The sequence below is a fragment of the Fundulus heteroclitus genome, chromosome 13, assembly GCF_011125445.2.
Source record: "Fundulus heteroclitus isolate FHET01 chromosome 13, MU-UCD_Fhet_4.1, whole genome shotgun sequence".
NCBI lineage: Eukaryota > Metazoa > Chordata > Actinopteri > Cyprinodontiformes > Fundulidae > Fundulus > Fundulus heteroclitus.
The window spans coordinates 39,479,483-39,501,485 of NC_046373.1; the positions used below are offsets into that span (position 1 = coordinate 39,479,483).

A 22,003-nucleotide genomic window follows, 5' to 3' on the forward strand; every position below is an offset into this window, starting at 1 on the left:
CGTTTGTGGCTCTAAACAAGTTTTATTTAGTTTATTTATTTATTTAGTTGTTTTATTTAGCTGGACTGAGGGTAAAAATGTCTCTTTGGGTCAGAAAGGTTGCAGAGCCCTGATAAATGAATGTTTATTTAGGGAAGCACATTTCTGTCACTGTTATTATTAAAAGTATTTTTTTTATTATTAATGTAATTTACATTTCAAGCTTGATGCATCTTAATGTCGTAACAAAACCACTTTAATTTCCCGATTATTTTGCATTTTTTCTCCTGTTTTAACAGAAAATTTGAGCGTTGAGTCTGAGGAGATGGATGTTAAAGAAGTGAAGCCGTCGCTGTCAAGTTTGCCCCGTGTGAGTATTTCATGTTTAGATCAAAGAAAATTAATTCACTCTCATTAAAAAAAGTCTGAGTGTTAAATAAAACTCAACTAAACGTTTTATTTCATGGTTGTAACAGAAATTAATTTCATTTTGGCTTTGTCTTTTAAACGACCCCTTCACACTTTCCTGCTCATTTTCTTTTTTTTTTTTTTTTTTTTTTTTTTTTTTCTTACATTTAATTTTTTTTTGTAAATTATTTAGTATTTTAAACATTCTGGCACTATGATTTAGTACAGGCACGTCAAACTCATTTCTATATGGGGCCACTTTGGCATCATGAAGTCATTAAAGGCTCCTGATTGCTCCTGTATAGATGATATTTTTGATTTGATAATTTTATTATAGTTCACATTGAAACATCAAAAAATGCACAGTACCATAAAAGCAGCACCTTAGGCCCAATTTATTTGCAAGAAAGTTTATATTGGGGTGAGTTACACTTTAAACTCATCATTCTGCATCACTTCTTCTCTTTTTGGACATTTATAGGCTGTTGTAATGTGAAACTGCCATCTAGTGGCAGGATGCTGTTACTACACAGTAAAAAAAAAAATCAACATTCCCTACAGGAGGCTCAGTTTTAGCCACTTTATACACTTTAAACGGAAATATGCCTTTACTTTATGACATGATATTACTTTTTTGGCTATTGAGGGCCGGATTTGGCCCGCGGGCTGTGAGTTTATACAAGTAAGTCTTGTATATTTGTTTTTTGAGGTTTTAAACATGTGCTAACTGGCCTCTAGTAAATGAGAAGTTGTGTCTGAATGAGACTAGCTGTATAAATTAAGGTTTAATAATAATGTAATAATGATGTTAATTATAAAAACCTCCATCTCTCACTCGGCTGTGATCACGTCTTATTTAGATCAAAGAGGAGCCCATGGACCAGGGGTACTTTCAGAACCGCTCACACTCAGTTTCCCCGCAGAGCATCAAGGAGGAACCAAACGTGCAGAAGGTCTGACGTCCAGTTTCACCTAAATGTTGCATTTCATGACACAAAAACTCAACATGTTTCTCGTTTAAACCTGATTAACACAAGCACTGTTATCTCTGTTTTTATTCATCATCATCTTTTATTAATATTAATATATTTGTTCTGTGTGTTTGATTGTTTTTATGGTGTTTCTCTGTTGGTTTTATGCTTTTTCTGTTGCACTTTGTGCTGCACCTAGTTGTAAGAAAAGCACTCAATTGATAAAGTTTGGTTGAAACGATCAAATAAAGCAATAAAGAAAGAGATGCTGTGCTCTAATTAACATATAACAATTATGATTGTAATAGTTTTTCTCCAGATGGTGAAAAAAAAAAGATGCAGAAATCACAAACAACATCAAAGTTTGGTGGATTCAAATTAGCTCAAATGGAAATTAAATAAAATCTGTTTTAACTCTGTTTTGAGGCTCAAACTTGGAGGCGTTCGACTCAAAATGTGCGGCACCAAGAAAACCAAACACAGAAAATCCTCCAGTAGGTTAAGAGCTCCTCCGGCTCCTAATGTACGCCAGGAGACGGAGGAGCTTCCTTCATCTTCGTCTTTTAATGAATAATAACAGTTGGAAATCTGTTTTAGGTTTTTATGCACCTGATTGGAGATTTAAACGAGTAATTTCTGTGACATCTTTAGATTTTCCCCTGATTTTATCAACAGGGTCTATTTTATAATTAATATTTTTCTTAGCTTTCAATGCTTTAGTTATATGTTTCACCTTATGTACAAATTCCTAAAAAAAAAGCTACATTTAAAAAAAAAAATCAGCTATTTTTTTTAATAAAAAGAATAAGTTTTTTTTTTTTAAATAAAAAAAAATGCAGCTTTAAGTTTTGAATCTGACAGATATTTTGGATCAAATCTTAATATGTTGATGAGTACATCAGTTAAAATCAAAAATATTTATATTTTAATTATTTTATGAATAATGGGCCACGAACAGAAAATAACCACACCTAAACTTATTAGTTCTTATTGAACAACCCAACATCTAAAGCCTTTATTTCTTTATTTTATCAAGCTGCTGCATCATTAATTATATAAGTATTCATTTATTTATTCTATTAATGTCTCTCCTCCCTTTAAACTAAAACATCTCCTGTACAGTAAGTGATGTTTTAACTGATATTTTGCTGAATATTTCTGGATAGATGCCTGAACGTCCGGCCGGCTTCTCACCGTCTCTCCGGTTCTCTTGTTCTGACAGGACCTGAAGATCGGCTCGGTTTTCTCCCTGACGGAGGACACGAAGCCTCCCCTGCCGGGCCCCGCCCACCAGGACCTCCCCGCCTCCTGCTCCAGCTGCCAGAGGGTGCTGATGGACGGGGAGACGGTGTACCAGAGGAAGGCCCACTCAGACCTGTTCTGCTCCACCTCCTGTCTGCTCAGCTTCTACGAGCTGAAGTCCGTGAAGAAGACGTGTCACTTCTGTCTGCAGTGAGTCTGACCTCGTTACCGTTGGAGTGAACAATATTCACACTCCTCTTTATTGTTAGTGATTTTACACTAAAGTCCTTATTCTTAACTCACCACACAATGAAACTGAACCAAGTGTCACCCTTTAAACTTCCTTATACTGTAGGTTAAATGTACCTGTAAAAGTGGTACATTTATGAATAATGCAAGTAGGGATGGGTACTTCTCACATTTAAACCAGTACCTGGTACCTGGGAATCGATGCCACACTGCAAAAACGGATGAAAAATAAGTAAAATGTTCTTAAAGTTAGTGTATTTATCCTTGATTTGAGTAGGTAAATAAGATTATCTGCCAATGGAATGAGTATTTTGACCCCTAAAATAAGATAATTAGACATCCTGCACTTGAATTAAGATTATGGAGACGAGTTGTTACTATTTTAAGTGAAAAAATCTTATTCCATTGGCAAATCATCTTATTTACCTGCTCAAATCAGGGACAAATACCCTCATTTTAAGAACATTTTACGCATTTCTAGCTCCGTTTTTGCAGTGTGGTACTTAACAGTACCTATTTTTGGCACATTTGCGTATTCATGTCGTAGTAAATTACCATACCAACTTTATTTATGAAGCACTTTATACACTGACAGGACCAAAGTGCTGTACACAATCATAAAATACAATGCAATTATAAAATAGTTAGTTCTTAGTTAGTTTATTAACAAAATCACCATATTTTTCAAATTAACATTTATTTCTCAATAAATAAACTTGTGTGGATCTACAAATGAGCCTTATTAAATAATTTATGAATTTTAATACATTGTCTGAATAATAATTAAGGCAATGTATTAATAAATGTTTTACCAAAACAACAGTTATCAGAAGCACAGAGTGAAGCTTTGAATGAATGAATGAATGAATAAATGAATTTATTTCAGACAATTAACAACTTTAACACACATTTAACAAATATTAAATAAATAAGTTTCAGAAATTACCAAATAATAATAAAAAATAATCAATTTAAGAAATTCTTCAACCAAGTACTACATAAAAAAGTAGTTGATAAACATTAAATTAAATTTTCTGTTCCAGTTCAATTAAATCATTTGAACATAAATAGAAATGAGATAAACAAAATTTTCCTCTAAATAGATTATATCAGGTATATTTACCTGATTATATTGATTAGTGATTAAAGAAAGTTGTCTGAAAAGGGGTATGAAACTTAGTAAAACTTATTTTTTATACCCCTTCTCCCTCTAATTTCACTTAAAGTACCTTCCTATTAACCAACAATGTATTGATCCAAAATTTACAAAAAATATAAACAATTATATTTATACACATATACACATGAATATATGTGTATATGCATATATTCATATATGTGTATGCATATATTCATATATGTATATGCATCTACATACATACACATAAATGCACACGTGCATATCTACATACACACATCTGTGTGTGAATAAAACAGTTTTAGAGAATATTAAATATATTAAATATATTAAAAACATATTTTATCCTCCGTTGTAAATCAGGACGGATACGTTAACTATGAGGGAATAGAGGCTCTGCTCTCTTTGATCTGACTGCTAAATAAACTAAATACTAAATAAAGAGTTTTCTTATTAGCAGGGTTATTGAATGGTGTTAATATGAATGTATCTGTGGATGTTTTCAGGGTGATTGTGAAGCCTCAGGCGGTCCTGCAGGCTGCCGTGGACAACGAGGGGACGAAGAAGGACTTCTGCAGCCAGTCCTGCCTCTCGTCCTTCAACTACAAGAGAATCTTGTCCGCCGACCTGCCGGTGCTTCCAGCTGCGTCGCGGTCCCAGTGCAGCGTTTGCAGCAGATTCTGCATCGTAAGGCTCAGCGCTGCCGTTTGAAACCGTCCCCCCCCCCCGGCTGTGATCGGCCTTTAATCTGCTGCTGGTTCACCTTCCTGCAGAGCAAACGTGAGATCCCGCTGCAGGGCGCGGTCCATAAGGTCTGCAGCGAGCCGTGTTTCCGCCGCTTCTGCAACATCAACAAGCTGCGGGTGTGTGAGAGCTGCGGCTCGCGCTGCGACGCGCCGCTCAGGCTGCAGACGGAGGACGGCGTCAAGGCGCTGTGCGGCGCCGAGTGCCTGAAGCTGTTCAAGCAGGTCAGTGTGGGACCGCAGACGACGGCCTTCAACGAGGAGACGACATGGAATTAGATTTCAGAATTTCTAGATCTGGAGAAATATTTCTAGTTATTATTCCCAGCCCTAGTGCCTAAACCTTCCTTCCTTAGTCCCTATTTTCCTTCCTTCTGTCCATCCTCCACCCCTCACCTCCTTTCTTCCTTCTCTCTCTCCTTACTCCCTCCATCCCTTCCTTCCTTCAGTCCTACTTTCCTCAGTTCGTTCATTCAGTCTTTCTTTTCTTACCTGCTTTCCTTTCTTGTTCCCTTTATTTGCTTCCATCCTTGATTCACACCGCCTTCCTTCATTCTTTCATTCCTTCAGTCCTACCTCCTTTCCTTCACTCTTTGTGGCCTACCTGCTGTAGCTTCCTTCCTTCTGTCTGTCCTCTGTTCCTGTCCTCCTTCACGTGTCTCCTACCCTCATTGGGAATCTTTGTATTGCATTTAAAGTAATCATTTAACGATGGACAACTGGAGAGATCCAGAATGTTTCCAGAAAATGTGACGGAAACCTGGAACCTTACCATATTTTTCGGACTATAAATCGCTCCACAATATAAGTCATTTCAGTCAAAGAATGCATCATAAATAGGAAAAAAATACATATAAGTCATAATTATTTAGAAATTTATTTTACACAATCCAAGGCTGAAAACTGACATTTAATCTGGTAAGGCAACTTATTCTATTACACAGCTGTATTCACAATAGGCTGAATAATAGGAAACATACCTGGGAGGATGAATGGAATACAAGCCACACTGCAAAAAGAGAACTACAAATTAGTAAAATTTTCTTGAAATTAAAGTGTTTGTCCTTGATTTGAGCAGGTAAATAAGATTCTTTGCCAATGGAATGAGTATTTTTACCCCTAAAATAATTAGATATGCTTCACTTGAAATAAGATGAAGGTGATGAAATGTTCCTATTTTAAGTTTAAAAATCTTATTCCATTGGCAAATAATCTTATTCACCTGATCAAATCAAGGTAAAATACACTCAGTTCAAGAAAAAATTCTTATTTTTAGTTCTATTTTCTCAGTGCAGCAACTACAACCTGGAAAGTTCTCGGGAGTGCACTTCATCGTAATAGTATGTTACGCTGAATGTTGACAAACCTACCCTGATATTAGACCGTGAGCGTAGCGGTGCTACATGCTAAGCTAACAGTATGAAAAAGATGTTTCAGAGCAACATGAAGCTCAGTGCATCAGAGAAGTTGTAACCCGCCGAGACAACAGAGCACGGATAACCCAATAACGGTTCTTGATATATATAAGTCGCACCTGACTATAAGTCATAGTATTGGCCAAACTATGAAAAAAAAAAAGTGTGACTTGTAGTTTGGAGAAAAGAGCTTAAAGTTTATATGCCTAAGCAAAAGCAACCAAAACCAGTTGATCATGATAAAATAAGGCGATATACACCTGATAGTGTTTAGGACTAACATATTCATCATCTTTGCAGCGACATCTGAATGTTTCCTGAGTTTTAGCTCCCGCTTTACTGAACACCAACGTTCGTCCTGTATTCCCAGCGCTGTTCCAGTCTTATCCCTCTTTGATCAAACATTTTTTACACTTGATCTTTTGATTTATTTTTATTTTGCCACCCTGCTGAGAGTTCCACGTTGGCTCACCTCCTTGGGCTTGTTGAACAATTGTACGTATGCGACGGGAAATATACACAGAACGGCGTCATTTACTAACAAACTGAGCAAAAACAACGCGTAAAAGACAGAAATGACAAATAATGCACCAGTGGGACGCCGTGATTTGTTGTATGCAACCAGAGTGAACTACCGGCGTATCTATTTTTAAAAGTCATATAGCGTGCCTATGCACCTTTAAAATCTGATGTTTTCTTCTCATTTGACAGAAAATCCAGACGCCGCAGCCGTGCTCCATATGCTGCACCTCTAAACTGATGTCGGACATGACTGAGAAGAAAAACAGCAAAGACGTCATCGAGCTCTTTTGCTCCAGCAGCTGCATCATGGCTTCCAAGATCCAGGCCGTCTGTGCAGCCGGTACCAAACAAACCTGCTGGGTTTTCTCTGCTGCTTCTTCCCCCATTTGACTCCCAGAAGGTCTCAGAAATCCCAGAAAGAAGCTTAAAGATCCAAACTCCTGATCCAGCCTCCATTTATTCAGATTTTCTTTCCAAGGTGACGGAGACCTCTGTCCCCTTGGAAAGAAAATCTGGACTCTCTGGATGAGAAACTGGGTTTTGTTTCAGACCTGCTGCTCCTGGTCCTGGATGAGCAGAAGAATGGATGGATGGATGGATTGTTTTTGTTTTTCTTCCCTTTCAAATATTCTCAGCTCCTCTGAAAATGAGCAACAAAGGAGGCAAAGTCCAAAGAGAAACTTAAAAATCCTGAAGAGCTGTTGATCCAGACCGGAGGAGGAAGTCTCGCTGCTCCGAAGAGAAATAAGCAGAACTGAAGGCTGGATTAAAACACAAAACCTTATCTAGTATATTTCTCTCATTTCAAGTCAAAGGGAGATAAATTTAAGTGAGATATACCAACCTCTTTCAAAACAATGCAATTTGAAAATCTTGCTAAGTGAAATATTCTTGTTTTGCTTCTTTACTTAATTAAAAGTTTGGAGTTTTTGTTGAGGTTGTAAAAGAAAAGAAGTACGCTTGAATTAAGACAAATCTGCTTTATTTTGACCTGCATATAAACAACATGCTCAATTCGCAGCTCATAAAACAATCCACTATTTTTTTTCCAAGTATTTCTATCAAAAGCAAACATTCATGTAATTTAGAAAAATGCTAAAATAACTTAAATTCTGTTCTGTTGTACTCTGGACCGACTACTCACTGCATAAAGGGAACTAAAAGTAAATAAAATCTTGTTGAAATTAGTGTATTTTTACTTGATTTGAGCAGGTAAATAAGATTATCTGCCAATGGAATGAGTATTTTTACCCCTAAAATAAGATAATTAGATAAACTGCACTTGAAATAAGATATTGTTCCTATTTTAAGTGCAACAATCTTATTCCACTGGTAGATCTGCTCAAATCAAGGGGAAAAACACTAATTTCAAAACAATTTTACTTACTTATAGTTCCCTTTCTGCAGTGCACCACATTATTACAAAGATAATTAGTATACACTGCAAAAACGGAACTAGAAATAAGTAAAATGTTCTTAAAGTTAGTCTATCTGTCCTTGATTTGAGCAGGTAAATAAGATGATTTGCCAATGGAATTAGATTTTTGCACCTAAAATAGGAACAATTCATCTCCATCATTTTATTTCAAGTGCAGGATATCTAATTATCTTATTTTAGGAGTCAAAATACTCATTCCATTGGCAGATAATCTTATTTACCTGCCCAAATCAAGGATAAATACACTAACTTTAAGAACATTTTACTTATTTTTAGATCTGTTTTTGCAGTGTAAAAAACTGTAATAATAAACAGTAGTAGGCAAAGTTGGTTGGTCAAAATACGTCACAACTGATCCAAGAATGAAATTCACTTGCTGTAAGTATATGCTGTATAATTAATAAGCTTCTCAGCGTCTATGAACATATTGTCTTGAGCTCGGCGGGGATTTTCTACCTCAGAGGTTAAATGTTGATTATTCCAACCAGCTGCAGAAAGAGCCTGAAATATAAAACTATATCCTGACGAATTTGCAACCTAACCAGATGTTATGGTGCTGTGCAGCGTGTGAGACGTTAAAGCGTTGGTTCTGAACATGCGGTCCTCCTCAGGCGTGCCGCTGAGCTGCGATACCTGCGGGAAGAAGTCGGCGCCGGCGTGTCATCTGGCCGCGTCGGACGCCTCCGTCAGGAACTTCTGCTGCCTGACGTGTGCCATGGCCTTCAAGGTAGCGGAGCCTTAACTTCCACCCGCCGCCTCAAACCCGGCTGCCTGAAACCTAAACATGCAGCTTTCTGCTTCTCCCGCCGCAGGAGACCCAAAAAGACCAGATCAGCAGAACCAACGGAGCAGAACCCGGCAGACACACTTTGGACCAAATCCCAGAGGAGCTCCTGTGTGCTCAGTGTCAGCAGGTCATAAAAGCTGCTCCCACAGTCATCCAGAACAAGGTGAGCTGCTTGTTTCACAGAAAGTGTCGGGTCCAGTCCTGAGCTTTAGTTACAGAGGTTCTGCTTCTGTGGACAGAACCGGCTGGTGTTTGTCTGCAGCCCGGCCTGCTCTCAGGAGTTTAAGAAGCGGCAGAAGATCCTGGGCGTGTGCGCCCGCTGCAGGGACAACGGCGTCGTCAACGAGGTGAAGAGGATCGATGGCAAGGACTGCAGCTTCTGCAGCGACGGTAGGCGCCGCCATCAGAGCCGGCGCAGAGCCAACGGCGCCGGTTCTGCTTCAGGAAACGCCTCCTTTGTCTTTTCTCAGGCTGCTTCCGGCTGTTTCAGCGGGAGCTGGACGAGAAGTGGGGCAAACACTGTCCGTCCTGCGCCTTCTGCCTCTGCGTCTCTAGGACGGTGCTGCCGGCCCGGGGCAAAGGCAAGAAGAAGCTCTTCTGCTCCGAAGGCTGCAGATCCAAGTACAAAACGCTCGTCAGCGACGTGAGTAGAGCAGCAGAACCGTCCCTGCTCCAGTTCACTGCAAAAAGGGAACTAAAAATAAGCAAATAAATTTTGAAATTAGTGTATTTTTCCTTGATTTGAGCAGGTAGATGAGACTATTTGCCAATGGAATGAAAATTTTTAACCTAAATAGGAACAATTCATCTCTAAAATAAGATAATTAGACATCCTGCACTTGAAATAAGACGATGGAGATGAATTATTCCTATTTTAAGTGAAAAAAGCTTATTCCATTGGCAAATAGTATTATTTACCTGCTCTAATCAAGAAAAATTACAATGATTTCTTACTTTTAGTTCTGTTTTTGCAGTGTTTACCCTGTTTTCAGGATATGTCCCACCTGAATCTGAAACATGAGTCGCTGAGGTTCACTGAAGCAGAACCTTCTTCTTCTTCATCTCAGGAGGCCAAATGCGACGGCTGCGGACGGCGAGGGAAGCTGACGGAGACTCTGGCTCTGCCGGGGAACGTCACGCACTTCTGCGACCTGAGATGTCTGCTGGACTTCAGGAATAACCAGGAGCGGACGCTCGCCGCAGGTACGGGGAGAGTTTTTTTTTTATCCTTCCTTCTGAGGCCGGTTTATTCAGAGGAATGACAAGAACCTCGATCGGCCCGAAAAACAAGAACCACACACTGCAAAAACAGACCTTAAAATAAGTAAAATGTTCTTAAAATTTGAGTTTTTGTCCTTGAATTGAGCAGGTAAATGATATTATCTGCCAATGGATTGAGTATTATGAACCCTAAAATAAGATAATTAGACATCCTGCACTTGAAATAAGACGATGGAGATGAGTTGTTCCTATTTTAAGTGCAAAAATCTTATTCCGTTGGCAAATCATCTTATTTGCCTGCTCAAATCAAGGACAAATACAGTAATTTTAAGAAAATTGTGCTTATTTTTAGTTCAGTTTTTGCAGTGCAAGCTGGACTTTTTGTCCAGAGAGGCTGAGATTTAAACGTCTCTGATCTGCTTCCTGCTTCCAGGGTCTTCTCCTCCTGGATCTGCCTCGCCTGTTATCACCAGCGTGGTGTCGCTGTCCGGCGGCCCGGCAGGAAGAGCCTCACCGCTCGGTACCAACATGCACACACTGGGCCTCCGTTCATGGAGCCGCTCTGATAACCCGCAGCAAAAACTCATTTTGCTCACAAGCAGCTTTAGAAATGTTAAAAAGTTATTAATACAACCAGCTGAGTGTAAAAGAGAATTAGTCCGACTGCTGATTTGGAGTATTTCTGAATTAAAAATCAAAATTTTTAACCTGACTCCGCCAGATGGATTTGCTCCGCATATCCATCTGGAAACCTTCCGTTGAAGTAATTTTGGGAAGGGGCGAAAATACTGGTTAGCTGATTGGCCTATGTTGGTGATAGACGGGCCAAATAAACCAATCAGATCAACGAAGCATATGACGTACTAACAGCGATGACGAAAACACAACCACAAGCTCTTGGCGAAACCAGTCGGGAGAAGAGCAAAAACATCTTTTCCTCTGAGAAAAGCCTCCAGAGCAGCGTTTTGCTCTTCTTTCAGTGAAGAAATACTCTGTAATTCCGATAAAACTTGCTCGATAGCCACGCTAACGCTAGTTTCATCGGCTGAAGCCGCCATGTTCTTTAGACTGAACTGTCGCGCTTCTCGTTGCGTCACACCTCAACTCGCCTCAAATCAGTGTTGTAGAACTCGAGTCCGAGTCATTAGCTAAATTTAGAGACTCGTGACTCGAACTTGGACTTGAGCACTGATGACTCGAACTTGAACTCGGACTCCTACATTCAGATCATTCTGACTCGGAAATTGAGAAAAAGACTTGACTTTTTTTTATATCATTAGGCTATAATTTTAATATGTCATTAGAATATTATTTAGTGTATGATTTTAATATCTAAATTATTAGTGCAATGGAATGTTACTGCTTCATGTCATACATCACACGTCACGGCATGTTCCTACAACGAACGTTAATTTTCACTGCGGAACTTGGACTCGACTTGATCAATAGTGACTCGACTCGGACTCGACTCAGATTTTTTTTAATGACTCGGACTTGAACACTGGATACTCGAACCTGGACTCGGACTCGAGGCATAGTGACTTGACTACAACACTGCCTCAAAGCCAACGCTGATTGGACGTTCGTTTCGTGAACTGCTCCAAATTTTCTTTAACGTAAAGTAGCCAGACTGATCTGCGAGTGAAACCTTGAAAGCTCGCGAGATCAGGATGGTCTCACGAGGCTAACTAAATTTTAGGGTGGGGAAACAAAAAGACTGAAGTAAAAGTTTTAGATTGTGGTTTTAGTTTCAGCTTTGACTCGTGGTTCTGTCTCCGCAGGATCGTTCTCAGACATTCAGACTAAAGTCGTCGGACACGTAAGTTTGCGGCCGGACAGGAAGTGGCGGCAGCGTTTGGGCGAACTGAACGCTTGCTGAGGATGTTTGCTTGTCTCCTGCTCAGGCCGGCGTTCAGACGGCGCCCAGAGAGCTGAAGAACAAATCCACGCTCTGCGTTCCTCTGGTGCACAACAAGGGAGTCTGCTGCTGCGCTCACACTGTGGAGACCGCTTCACAGACAGGTGGAAAAAACACATTTTTAATTAAAACGTAGAAAACAAAACAACCTCAATGCCCCGCAAAAGTATTCACACACCCCCTGTGGCATTTCTCTTGTTTTGTTTCCTCCCAACCTGGAGTTAAAGTGGACCGTTTGATGTTTGCAGCATTTAATTTACAGAACATGGAGACAACTTTGAAGATATCATTTTATTTAGGTCCAAATACCAGAAAAGCTCAGCGTGAATAAGTATTCACCCCCTGCAGTCAGCATCTGGATCTCTGGGGTTCTGACCCGTTCCTCCAGGCTGGACGGTTTCCTCTGATGATCAGAGATCTTCACGTCTGACCACAGGTTCTCCCTGGACTGAGGTCCGGGCTTTGACTAGGCCGTTCCAACACATCTAATCCCCTCCAGTGCTGCTTCAGGTGCTGCTGGAAGCAGAACCTCCATCCCGGTCTCAGACCACAGCCAGACTGACTCCGGTTCTGGTCCAGAACCCCCCCCCCCCCCAGCATGATGCTGCCTCCACCGTGCTCCACTGTGGGGACGGGGTTCTGGAGGGGATGGACGTGTTGGTTTGGACCAGACGCCGTTTTCCAGACGCCGTTTTCCTTGGTGGCTGAAAAGTCCAGTTTAAGTCTCTGACCAGAACGCCTCCCTCCAGACTCTGGGGAGCTGCCCACGTGCCTTTTGGCAAACTCAAACCCTTCCTTCTGGTTTCTAACCCTCAGTGATGTCTTCTTTCTGGCCTCTCCTCCATGAAGCCCGGCTCTGTGGAGCGTACGGCTGGTTCTGGTCCTCTGGACAGAACCTCCAGGCTCTGCTGTGGACCTGGGTCTTCATGGTGTTTCTGCCTCCTGCTGCAGGTCATGTGACCCTCAGAGTCCCACAGGTGGACTTAATTTCTCTAATTATGGGACTTAATAGAGAAATGAACAATTTCAAGAGCATGGAGACATCTGAACATGAAAATTTTACGTTTTTCTTCACCAGCTTAGACTGTTTTTTGCTGATTCATCACATAGAATAAGATTAAAAACGTTAAAATTACAGGATGAAATGTAGCAAAATAAGTTAAAAGCCAAAGGGAGTGAATACTTTTGCAAGGCGCCGTATGTGACCTCAGGAATCGTGAGCATTTTATTATTTTTGGAAACAAATTATGCTGAGTTGAGGTAAACTAACGGAGCATTTCTGTTTCTCTCATTCAAAGTGGCGTTTAAGCCCAAAGTTCAGCAGGTGCTCTCCGCTGTTCCTGTGCCGGTTCCCGTCTACGCTCCTCTGCCCATGAACCTCTACAGCCAGTTCGCCCCGGTTCCGTTGGTTCTGCCGGTGCCGGTACGGGAAGTCCTCTTTTCTCTTTAGAAGGATCAGAACCACGCTCGCTCCTCTTTAGACGGTGTGCCGGGTGTCTCCACAGCTGCCGGTGCCGGTGTTTCTCCCTGAGAAGAGGGCCGACCCGCGGCCGACGGCGACGCAGGAGACGCAGACGGAGTTTAGCTGCGGAGCTGAGAGACGAACAGAGCCGGAGGACGGGAAGCGGCGAGAAAACGGGAAGAAGGAGGAGGAGGAGGAGGAGGAAAGACAAACTCCGTCACTTATTGGTAAGAAATGTCAGGATTTCTAAAATTAGTTCATTCTAGATTTTATTGGGTGAATTTTTTTCACCTTTTTCCTCCCAGGAGTTTAAATATTTAATTCAATTCAGTTCAATTAAATGTTATTTATATAGCGCCAATTCACATAACATGTCATCTCGAAGGTTCTTTCCAGCGTCAGCCTCCATCAGATCCTCCAGGTTGGTGAGAAAGTTTCCTCTCTAAGGGAACCAGTTGGTTGCATCAAAGTCCCGACAAGCAGCATTCACTCCTCCTGAAAGAGCGTAGAGCCACAGTGGACAGCCGTCTGCATTGTTGATGGCTTTGCAGCAATCCCTCATACTGAGCATGCATGAAGCGACAGTGGAGAGGAAAACTCCCCTTTAACAGGGAGGAGAACCTCCAGCAGAACCAGAACCAGGCTCAGTGTGAACGCTCATCTGCCTCCACCCACTGGGGCTTAGAGAAGACAGAGCAGAGACACAGAAAGCACAGAAGCTCACATTGACCCAGGAGTACTTTCTATGTTAGTCTATGGTAGATGGTAATAGAGGATGATCTGCCTCCCCTGATGATGTCACAGCTAACAGAACGCCAGACCAGGTGTACCTTCTATGAAGAGAAAAATGACAGAGAATAAAAAGTTAAAAGCTGAAATAACAACAAGCAATGCAGATTGGAGAGCAGTAGGAGAACTCAGCAGAGAGAGAGAGAAATAGATCCTGATGTCCTCCAGCAGCCTAAGCCTATAGTAGCATAACTATAGAGATAGCTCAGGGTAACATGAGCCACTCTAACTAGAAGCTTTGTCACAAAGGAAAGTTTTAAGATTAGTCTTAAAAGTAGACGGGGTGTCTGCCTCACGGACCAAAACTGGGAGTTGGTTCCACAGGAGAGGAGCCTGATAGCTAAAGGATCTGCAGCTCTCCTGCAGCCTCTGACAGGTTTTCTTCCAGGACTGTCCTGGATTTAGCTCCATCCGTCCAACCAGCTTCCCACAGCATGATGCTGCCACCACCATGTTTCACAGTGAAGATTATTTCTGGGCACACATTTTTTTATTTTTTTTTTATTTGCACATCAGCCAGAACGTTCAGGTTTGAATTTGTCTGAGCAGATCGTCTTATGGTTTGTGGCCAACTGCAAATAAAACTTTTTTTTAATGAGCCAAATAACCCATCAGGGAGGCTCCTGTTTGAGAATATTTTAGAGAAAATGTTCCTCATAACATCTTTGATTTCTGTTTGGATTTCAGAAACCATCAACAGCTACATGGACGACTTGGGGACGGATTATCAGCCGGGTTTTAACCACAGAGACATTGACTCTGTATGCAGCCTGGAGTTTTTCAGCCAGCCAGAAACCTGCAGCTCCGCTCCTCCGGACCCGGAGGCCAACGTTCCCAAAAATCGCCTCCCTGACATCCCTCCGTCCGCTGAGGCTCCGGATCTCCAGAGCTCATTGATTCCTCTGCCTGCTGAAGTCTCGGCTTCAGAGGGAAACGTCCAGAATATCAACGAGGCAAGAAGCAAAAACAAGGCTGAGACGCGCTGAAGGTTTGTGGTTTCTGAGACTGACTCCTGCTCTCTGCTTCAGGGAGGAACTGTGCCTGAAGAAGCTGAAGAGAAGAAGGTCCATGCAGGTTCTGCTGAGCTGGTTCTGGACGGTCGGTGTGGAGTTGAAACTTGGAGGAGATGGATCCAGTGGAGAGAGTCTCAGACCAGTCTGGGCCTTCTACCCGGTACGGCGGTCAGACGTTTCCCACAGTTTCCGTCTAGGACAGGGGTGTCCAAACTTTTCGTTACATCGGCCAAAATTGTCAAGTCAAAGGAATTCGTGGGCCAAAAAATAAACATAATTCTTTTAGTTAAAAAAAAATTGTTAATTTTTTACCTACATTACAAAATATGATTATTTTAAATAAATAAATTAGTCAGATTTTGTTGTAAGAAATTAATGTGTAAATCATTGTAGATCCAATATTTAAAAAAGTGTTTTGCTCATTTGTTGTATTAAAAGATGGTCATCCAGTTGGCAAATTATTTTGAATAATTAAATTTGACTGTTTAACAATAATAAACTGTACTCTCTTTGGTCTAGCAATATAAGAACAGTATTTGGGTCAGTTTCTCTTTGAGAACACTTGTTGCAATTGGCCAATTTTAATAACTGTATTGAAAGCACATTTTAATTCACCAAAGTCTGCATGTGAGTACTTAAATATCATTGGATAGATGTTACTATGAAATTAAAGAGAATGTCAAAAATGTGTTTATTATAAGATAAATACTTTGTGTTGTGATTAACGTTTTCAATTGTAGGATTTTAACTTTTCTTTAATAATTTTGCCCTAATTAATAACTAAATTCTTCCATCTGCATCAGCCACCTGTACTGGCCGACCAAATCTTTCTTGAAGTGCCATTTGGGGCCACCCAAAATCAGTACAGGGGCCACAAATGGTCCCTGGGCCGCACTTTGGACATGCCTGGTCCAGGAGCTGCAGCCACGATTCATGCTCTCGTCTTTCTGTCTGCCAGCGTCTGCTGGGAGCTTGAAGGCGGATCTCCTCCAGTGTTCTTCATCGGAACTGAGCGAGGGCCTGTCGCTCTTCATCAGCGAGGTGAAACACCCCCAGGGAGACCCGTTTTCTCCAGACATCCTGTTCTACATGTGCCTCAGCATCCAGCAGGTAACCTTGACTTCATCTTTTCAGATCCTCCTGCAGAGCAGATTATAAGGCGCATCACATATTCTTCCCAAGTGTGTAAGATCACTCCGCCCCTCCGGTAGGGAGACCAGACGTCCCCGATTTCTGGGGACAGACCCCGTTTTGGAGGACCTGTCCCCAGAAATATCCCTGATTTCAGTGAATCATGATGGAGTAAAAAAGTTTATTTCTGTTTATTATGATGATTGTTTGCTTATAAGATAAGATAAGATGAGCTTTATTGATCTCACAATGGAGAAATTCACTTGTCTCATCGGCTCAATAGTCAAAAGTCAGAAGAAGGTGCCAAAGTAGGTAAGTAGAATCAGTTAGATACAGTTATACAGCTATATACAATTCTATACACTTCTATGTATACATAGGTTATTGCACATATGTTATTATACACTTTGTACAGGGTTATTGCACAGGTTATAGCACCTTGTATAAATAGCTTATTGCACATAAGTTATTACAGTTATTGTTGCATCTATGGTGCATGGTTGCATAATTACTATAATGGTTACAGGTATAAAGCAGCAAAGTATGATCAGGTAGCAGCAGGAATGAATTACCTTTATGTTGACAATATACCACAGCACATTATTGCACATAGTTACTGCAAAACACTTATTACAGTAATTGTAACAGTTATATGTATAATCCAGAGATTGAATTCACATGAGTTGCACATTATTGTACGTTAGTTATTGCTATTGTTTAGCGCAACCAGAGGTATTTACCCGGTCCTGCTGCTGTCCCGACGTAGGAGAGCTTTGCCGAACGCACCTTCCCCGCCCCCCCGTCGGCGTTGCAGTTCAGAGAAAACAAACCAAGCCCCAGGCAGAGATTATAGCTTAACAAAATCAGGGACGTCCCCAGTTTTCATTAGAGAAATCAAATCTGGTCGCCTTAAGGAGGAAATACTCTGGCAGTGCAGCTAACGGGCGTGTTTTTAAAAGTGTAAATTTACACCAGACGATGCAAAGTATGCTCGACAGCTGTGTGTTTCTGCAGAGACGAGAACTTTGATCAGTGGTAAGTAATTAAAGAAAGACAAATTACCAGTAATATATGGGTAAGGTGTTAAATTATCATTAATATATCCTATGTTTTGATCACCTAAAAGTCTGTGTCTTGACCATATCTGAATAGAAATCGCATATTTTAGTTTGTTAGCTTGAGTTTCCATGGCGCTTGAGTTTCAACGACTCTTATTTTGTGAAACAGGATGTTGTTTTTCCCATTTATTCCCTGCCAAACAGGAGCGTATACGCGTTATGCTTCCCGTGTTTATTTATTCACTGATTAAAATGAAAAGCTAACCTAAGTGTATCTGTCGGCGTATTGCAAAGGTCTGCCTGGACTAATTACTAATTAGTCCTGGACTAATTGCTAATTAATCCCATCCAGTCAGGTTCTTTGTTACTATGTGTTCAGTGACGCTTGTTGATTAATGAACAATTTATAAGCCATCAGCAGCAGCTTCCATTAAAATGAGCATAATGTGCATAAAAGGAGGATTTGCCTCCAAATCATCCTGTTCCTGCAGGGTTCACTGGCTCCTGCCGTCACTTATCATTAGATATTTTTTTATGATTTTATAATTTTCTTGGTTTTTATTTCCTGTGTTTGTCTGTTCTTAGTATCTGTTTGAAAACAGTCGGGTGGAGAACATTTTCACCGACCCGAAGCACCAGAAGTTCTCCTCTGAGTTCACCAGGATCCTGAAATCGTCTCCCTCGGCCCGCCGTGAGTCCTGGACCTCCTCCTCTGCTCCTCCTGCTGCTCCATCCTTCCTGCCGTTCATCAGCTCCGTTCTCCTCTGCAGGTTCTCTCCCCTCCTGCGTCAAGGAGGAGTTCCTGTGGGGGTGCAAGCAGCTGGGGGCGTACTCCCCCATCGTCCTCCTCAACACTCTGCTCTTCTTCTGCTGCAAGAACTTCGGCTTCACCACGGTGGAGCAGCACCGCCAGCTGTCCTTCGCCCACGTCACGCGCTGCACCAAAACCAACGCCGACAACACCAAGACCACCTTCCTGCGGTTCTACCTGTCTGAGCCTGGGAACGCTGCAGAGACGGGTTCTAAAGAGGCGGACGGTGAAAATTATGTTCTTCATCAGACATGACCCGATACATCATCACATGTACGTTTATTTATGATGGGTTTTTTTTATGTTCTCCAGGTTCTGACGGCGTCCCGGCGAAGAAACGCAGGTTAAACAAGAGATTCCTGGACATGAAGGAGAACCTGGAGAACCCTCTGCGCTGTCCGGTCCGACTGTATGAGTTCTACCTCTCCAAGTGGTGAGAACGTCCTCACACGATCCAGGACGAACCTGCCTGGTAGAAGATTAACCGCTGTTGATGTGAGAGAGAAATGACTAAAGTTTTAACATACGGACCGTCACACAGTGGGAAGATGACGGGATAAATTTCACATTTTGAACAGAATCACTGAAATAAACAAACGCTTCATAATGTTCTTACTTACTGAGATGCACCTGCAGTAATATTTAGTAACAGGTTTACAGAAGCAAAGCTCTCCTCTTTCTTGTCTTCAGTCTTTTCTGTGCAGCTCATAAATTTTACTGTGTTGTTTTCTCAGGGTTGACACCTGCTGGTTAGGAGGAGAACTGCAGCTCAAATTCTGCTTCTCTTCCACCCAGTGACGATAATTTACCCTTTAGAGCTTTACTAAAACTAATATATATAATGCAACAGTTTTGTTCAGTTTAGCTGTGTTTTTCATAGTTTTGTGTTTCCAGATATCTGCTCCAAACATTTAGATTTGTTTTATTTTAGAGGGACTCCTCTAGTTTTTTGTATTAACATGTATTAAACATGTATTAAATGCATTACATCTGTTTTAGATGTGTAATTTTAGTTAATTAAAAATTAGTTAAAGGTCAGAGATATTCTCTGACGCACAAATAGGGATATTTTTTAACTGCTGAATTTTCTGTTATATTCAAAACTGTTGTCTCTTTCAACGGACCTGCAGCAGCTTTTTACGGAGGAGGATTTGGGCCATTTAAACATTTTTTTATTCAATTCGGACTTTATTGTCAGAATTCTGACTTTTTTCTCAGTGGAAAAAAGTCAGACTTTTGAGGAAAAAAGTCAGACCTTTGAGGAAAAATGTCAGAATTTTGAGGAAAAAAGTCAGAATTTTTAAAATAATGTCGGAATTCTGAGAAAGAAGTCAGAGTTTTGAGGAACAAACTCAGAATTCTGTGAAAAAAGTCAGAATTCTGAGAAAGAAGCCAGACTTTTCTAGCCTCGTGAGACCATCCTGATCTCGCGAGCTTTCAAGGTTTCACTCGCAGATCAGTCTGGCTACTCTCCGTTGAAGAAAATTTGGAGCCGTTCACCAAACGAACGTCCAATCAGCGTTGGCTTTGAGGCGGGTTGAGGTGTGACGCAACGAGAAGCGCGACAGTTCAGTCTAAAGAACATGGCGGCTTCAGCCGATGAAACTAGCGTTAGCGTGGCTATCGAGCAAGTTTTATCGGAATTACAGAGTATTTCTTTGCTGAGCTAACGAGCCTTTACCTGCAGCAGCAAGAGTAGCTTGGCTTGTGGTTGTGTTTTCGTCGTCGCTCTGTTACGAGCGACGACGAATCTGATTGGTTCATTTGGCCCGTCTATCACCAACATAGGCCAATCAGCTAACCAGTATTTTCGCCCCTTCCCAAAATTACTTCAACGGAAGGTTTCCAGATGGATATGCGGAGCAAATCTATCTGGCGGAGTCAGGTAAAGACTTTTCATGAAAAAAGTCAGAATTCTGTGAAAATGTCAAAATTTAGAAAATAAAGTTGGGATTAAAGCCAGAATTTAATAGATTTTTTTGAATGGCCATTTTTAATGGCCCTGATTTTCTTCCGAAGCATTGAAGTTTTTAAGAAACAGAAAAAATCAGTACAGACGTCAAATGAAACAGGCAGAGAAATTCTCAGCATTGCATGTCTGATTGTATCTCATGCGGTTGTTTCTCTCCCTGTTTCTGACAAATATTCACTGATAAACTTTAATTTTATTTTATTAGTTTTAGTTTAATTTGACTGTTTGGTGTGTTTCAGCTCAGAGTCGGTGAAGCGGCGCAGCGACGTCTTCTACCTGCAGCCCAACAGCCGCTGCCTTCCCAGCAGCCCTGTGTGGTTCTCAGTGGCGCCGCTGGACAGCGCCACCATGGAGGCCGCCATCGTTCGATCCCTCGCCGTCAGAGAGCTGCAGGACGCAGCAGGAGGAACGTGAGGGACTAAACGGACCAGAACCATCTGGAAACCAGGAGTGGACTGAATCATGAAGCGGCTAAAGCAGCAGATCTCTAATTTCTATTTTCCGTTCTTTTGGTGAATAATGTTTAAATTCTGGGTTTGTCTTTCATTTCTGTCGACATTTGTCTGTTGTGTGGATTTTAATGTTTGCGTCACAGAGAGGAGACTCAGAGCTCATCTTCATCATTTTCAGGATTTAAGAGTCGATTCTTATCCTCTGTCTGGATGTTTTTTTTTATTTCTGTTTTTGTACAGAGAGAATCGGGTTGGGGTAAAGTTTTTCATATTTGAAACAGAAAATAATTACAGTAACAGTTGTTTTAAACTGGATCTAATCTTTGCTTTCATCTCGTTTGACTCGGAGGACAAATCATGTTCTTAATAAAAACAGTATCTGAGACGTTTCACTCTGCCTTGTTTTGATAATTTCACAGCTCAGCTTTTATCAGATTTGCACAAATTGTGAAGGGAAAACCTTTTTTTCAAATGGTAACAGAAGCTAAATTGCACCCCTTTTAAACCTTAATTACTAAAATTAAATTCTTGCATGAGTGGCCCTCAGAACTTTTGTTTGTGGCCTTCAACCACAAGTCGGGAATGGTCCAGATGTTGGATGCCAGCTCAGGCAGTTTGAGTCAGATGGACAATTCTTTTTTTAGGTCAAGATTTTCAAATCTTATTAAAAAGGTTAAACATTAATTTCAACATCAGGATCGGTTCTGGGTATAGGCCACATACGCATTTGCCCAGGACACCAACTTCTGAAGAGGATGCTGGTGGGATAACTTAAAAAAACAAACAAAAAAAACATGCAATGACATAAAAGAGTCACGCTCTTTATTGACAATCTGCACATTTCCACACCAAACCGCTCCCTGTGGACCTCATGCTGTCGATGAAATGTGGAGAAAACAGAAAATGTAACACATGCCCTACCCGAGATCAGCTGATCCAAAGAAAAACAGGTAAAGCATAAACAAATCAGAGCATCTGAGAGTTAATGCCCACGTTTGAATTAATCTGGACTCAAGTGTGACCAGAATGTGAAACTGCTCAGTTTTCATGTTACTTTGCTTTATTTGTTCTTTTTACATTACATTATTCGTTTTGGGAAGTTTTTAGTTGTCACACTAGTGTGACCAAATCTTGATTTTTCAAAAAAGAGGATACATGACCCAGTCAGGAAACACTTTGATACTCTTTGTTTAAAGAAGACTTACATTTTTAACATTTAAAGTATGCCTTCTCTTTGTGGTTAGAAAGAATACTTCAGATAATCTGTATAAAAATGCCTAAAAT

General features: G+C 41.0%; 1 protein-coding gene across 2 annotated transcripts in view; it reads left to right on the plus strand.

Annotated features, from left to right (window-relative positions):
- LOC105923535 overlaps positions 1-21,242 on the plus strand; it is a 50,073-nt gene extending 28,831 nt beyond the window's left edge. For both annotated transcript variants that reach the window (XM_021314944.2, XM_036145748.1), the window contains 23 exons: positions 279-349; positions 1,248-1,340; positions 2,581-2,810; positions 4,494-4,674; positions 4,761-4,955; positions 6,857-7,007; positions 8,717-8,832; positions 8,918-9,055; positions 9,132-9,282; positions 9,363-9,535; positions 9,960-10,095; positions 10,547-10,633; positions 11,895-11,932; positions 12,018-12,135; positions 13,330-13,454; positions 13,537-13,720; positions 14,970-15,235; positions 15,311-15,455; positions 16,254-16,405; positions 18,070-18,175; positions 18,255-18,521; positions 18,608-18,728; positions 20,507-21,242. In XM_021314944.2, the coding sequence (XP_021170619.2) occupies positions 279-349; positions 1,248-1,340; positions 2,581-2,810; positions 4,494-4,674; positions 4,761-4,955; positions 6,857-7,007; positions 8,717-8,832; positions 8,918-9,055; positions 9,132-9,282; positions 9,363-9,535; positions 9,960-10,095; positions 10,547-10,633; positions 11,895-11,932; positions 12,018-12,135; positions 13,330-13,454; positions 13,537-13,720; positions 14,970-15,235; positions 15,311-15,455; positions 16,254-16,405; positions 18,070-18,175; positions 18,255-18,521; positions 18,608-18,728; positions 20,507-20,681 (3,419 nt within the window). In that variant the 3' untranslated portion in view covers positions 20,682-21,242. The remainder of the gene's footprint in view (positions 1-278; positions 350-1,247; positions 1,341-2,580; positions 2,811-4,493; positions 4,675-4,760; positions 4,956-6,856; positions 7,008-8,716; positions 8,833-8,917; positions 9,056-9,131; positions 9,283-9,362; positions 9,536-9,959; positions 10,096-10,546; positions 10,634-11,894; positions 11,933-12,017; positions 12,136-13,329; positions 13,455-13,536; positions 13,721-14,969; positions 15,236-15,310; positions 15,456-16,253; positions 16,406-18,069; positions 18,176-18,254; positions 18,522-18,607; positions 18,729-20,506) is intronic.
- Positions 21,243-22,003: the final 761 nt, after the last annotated feature.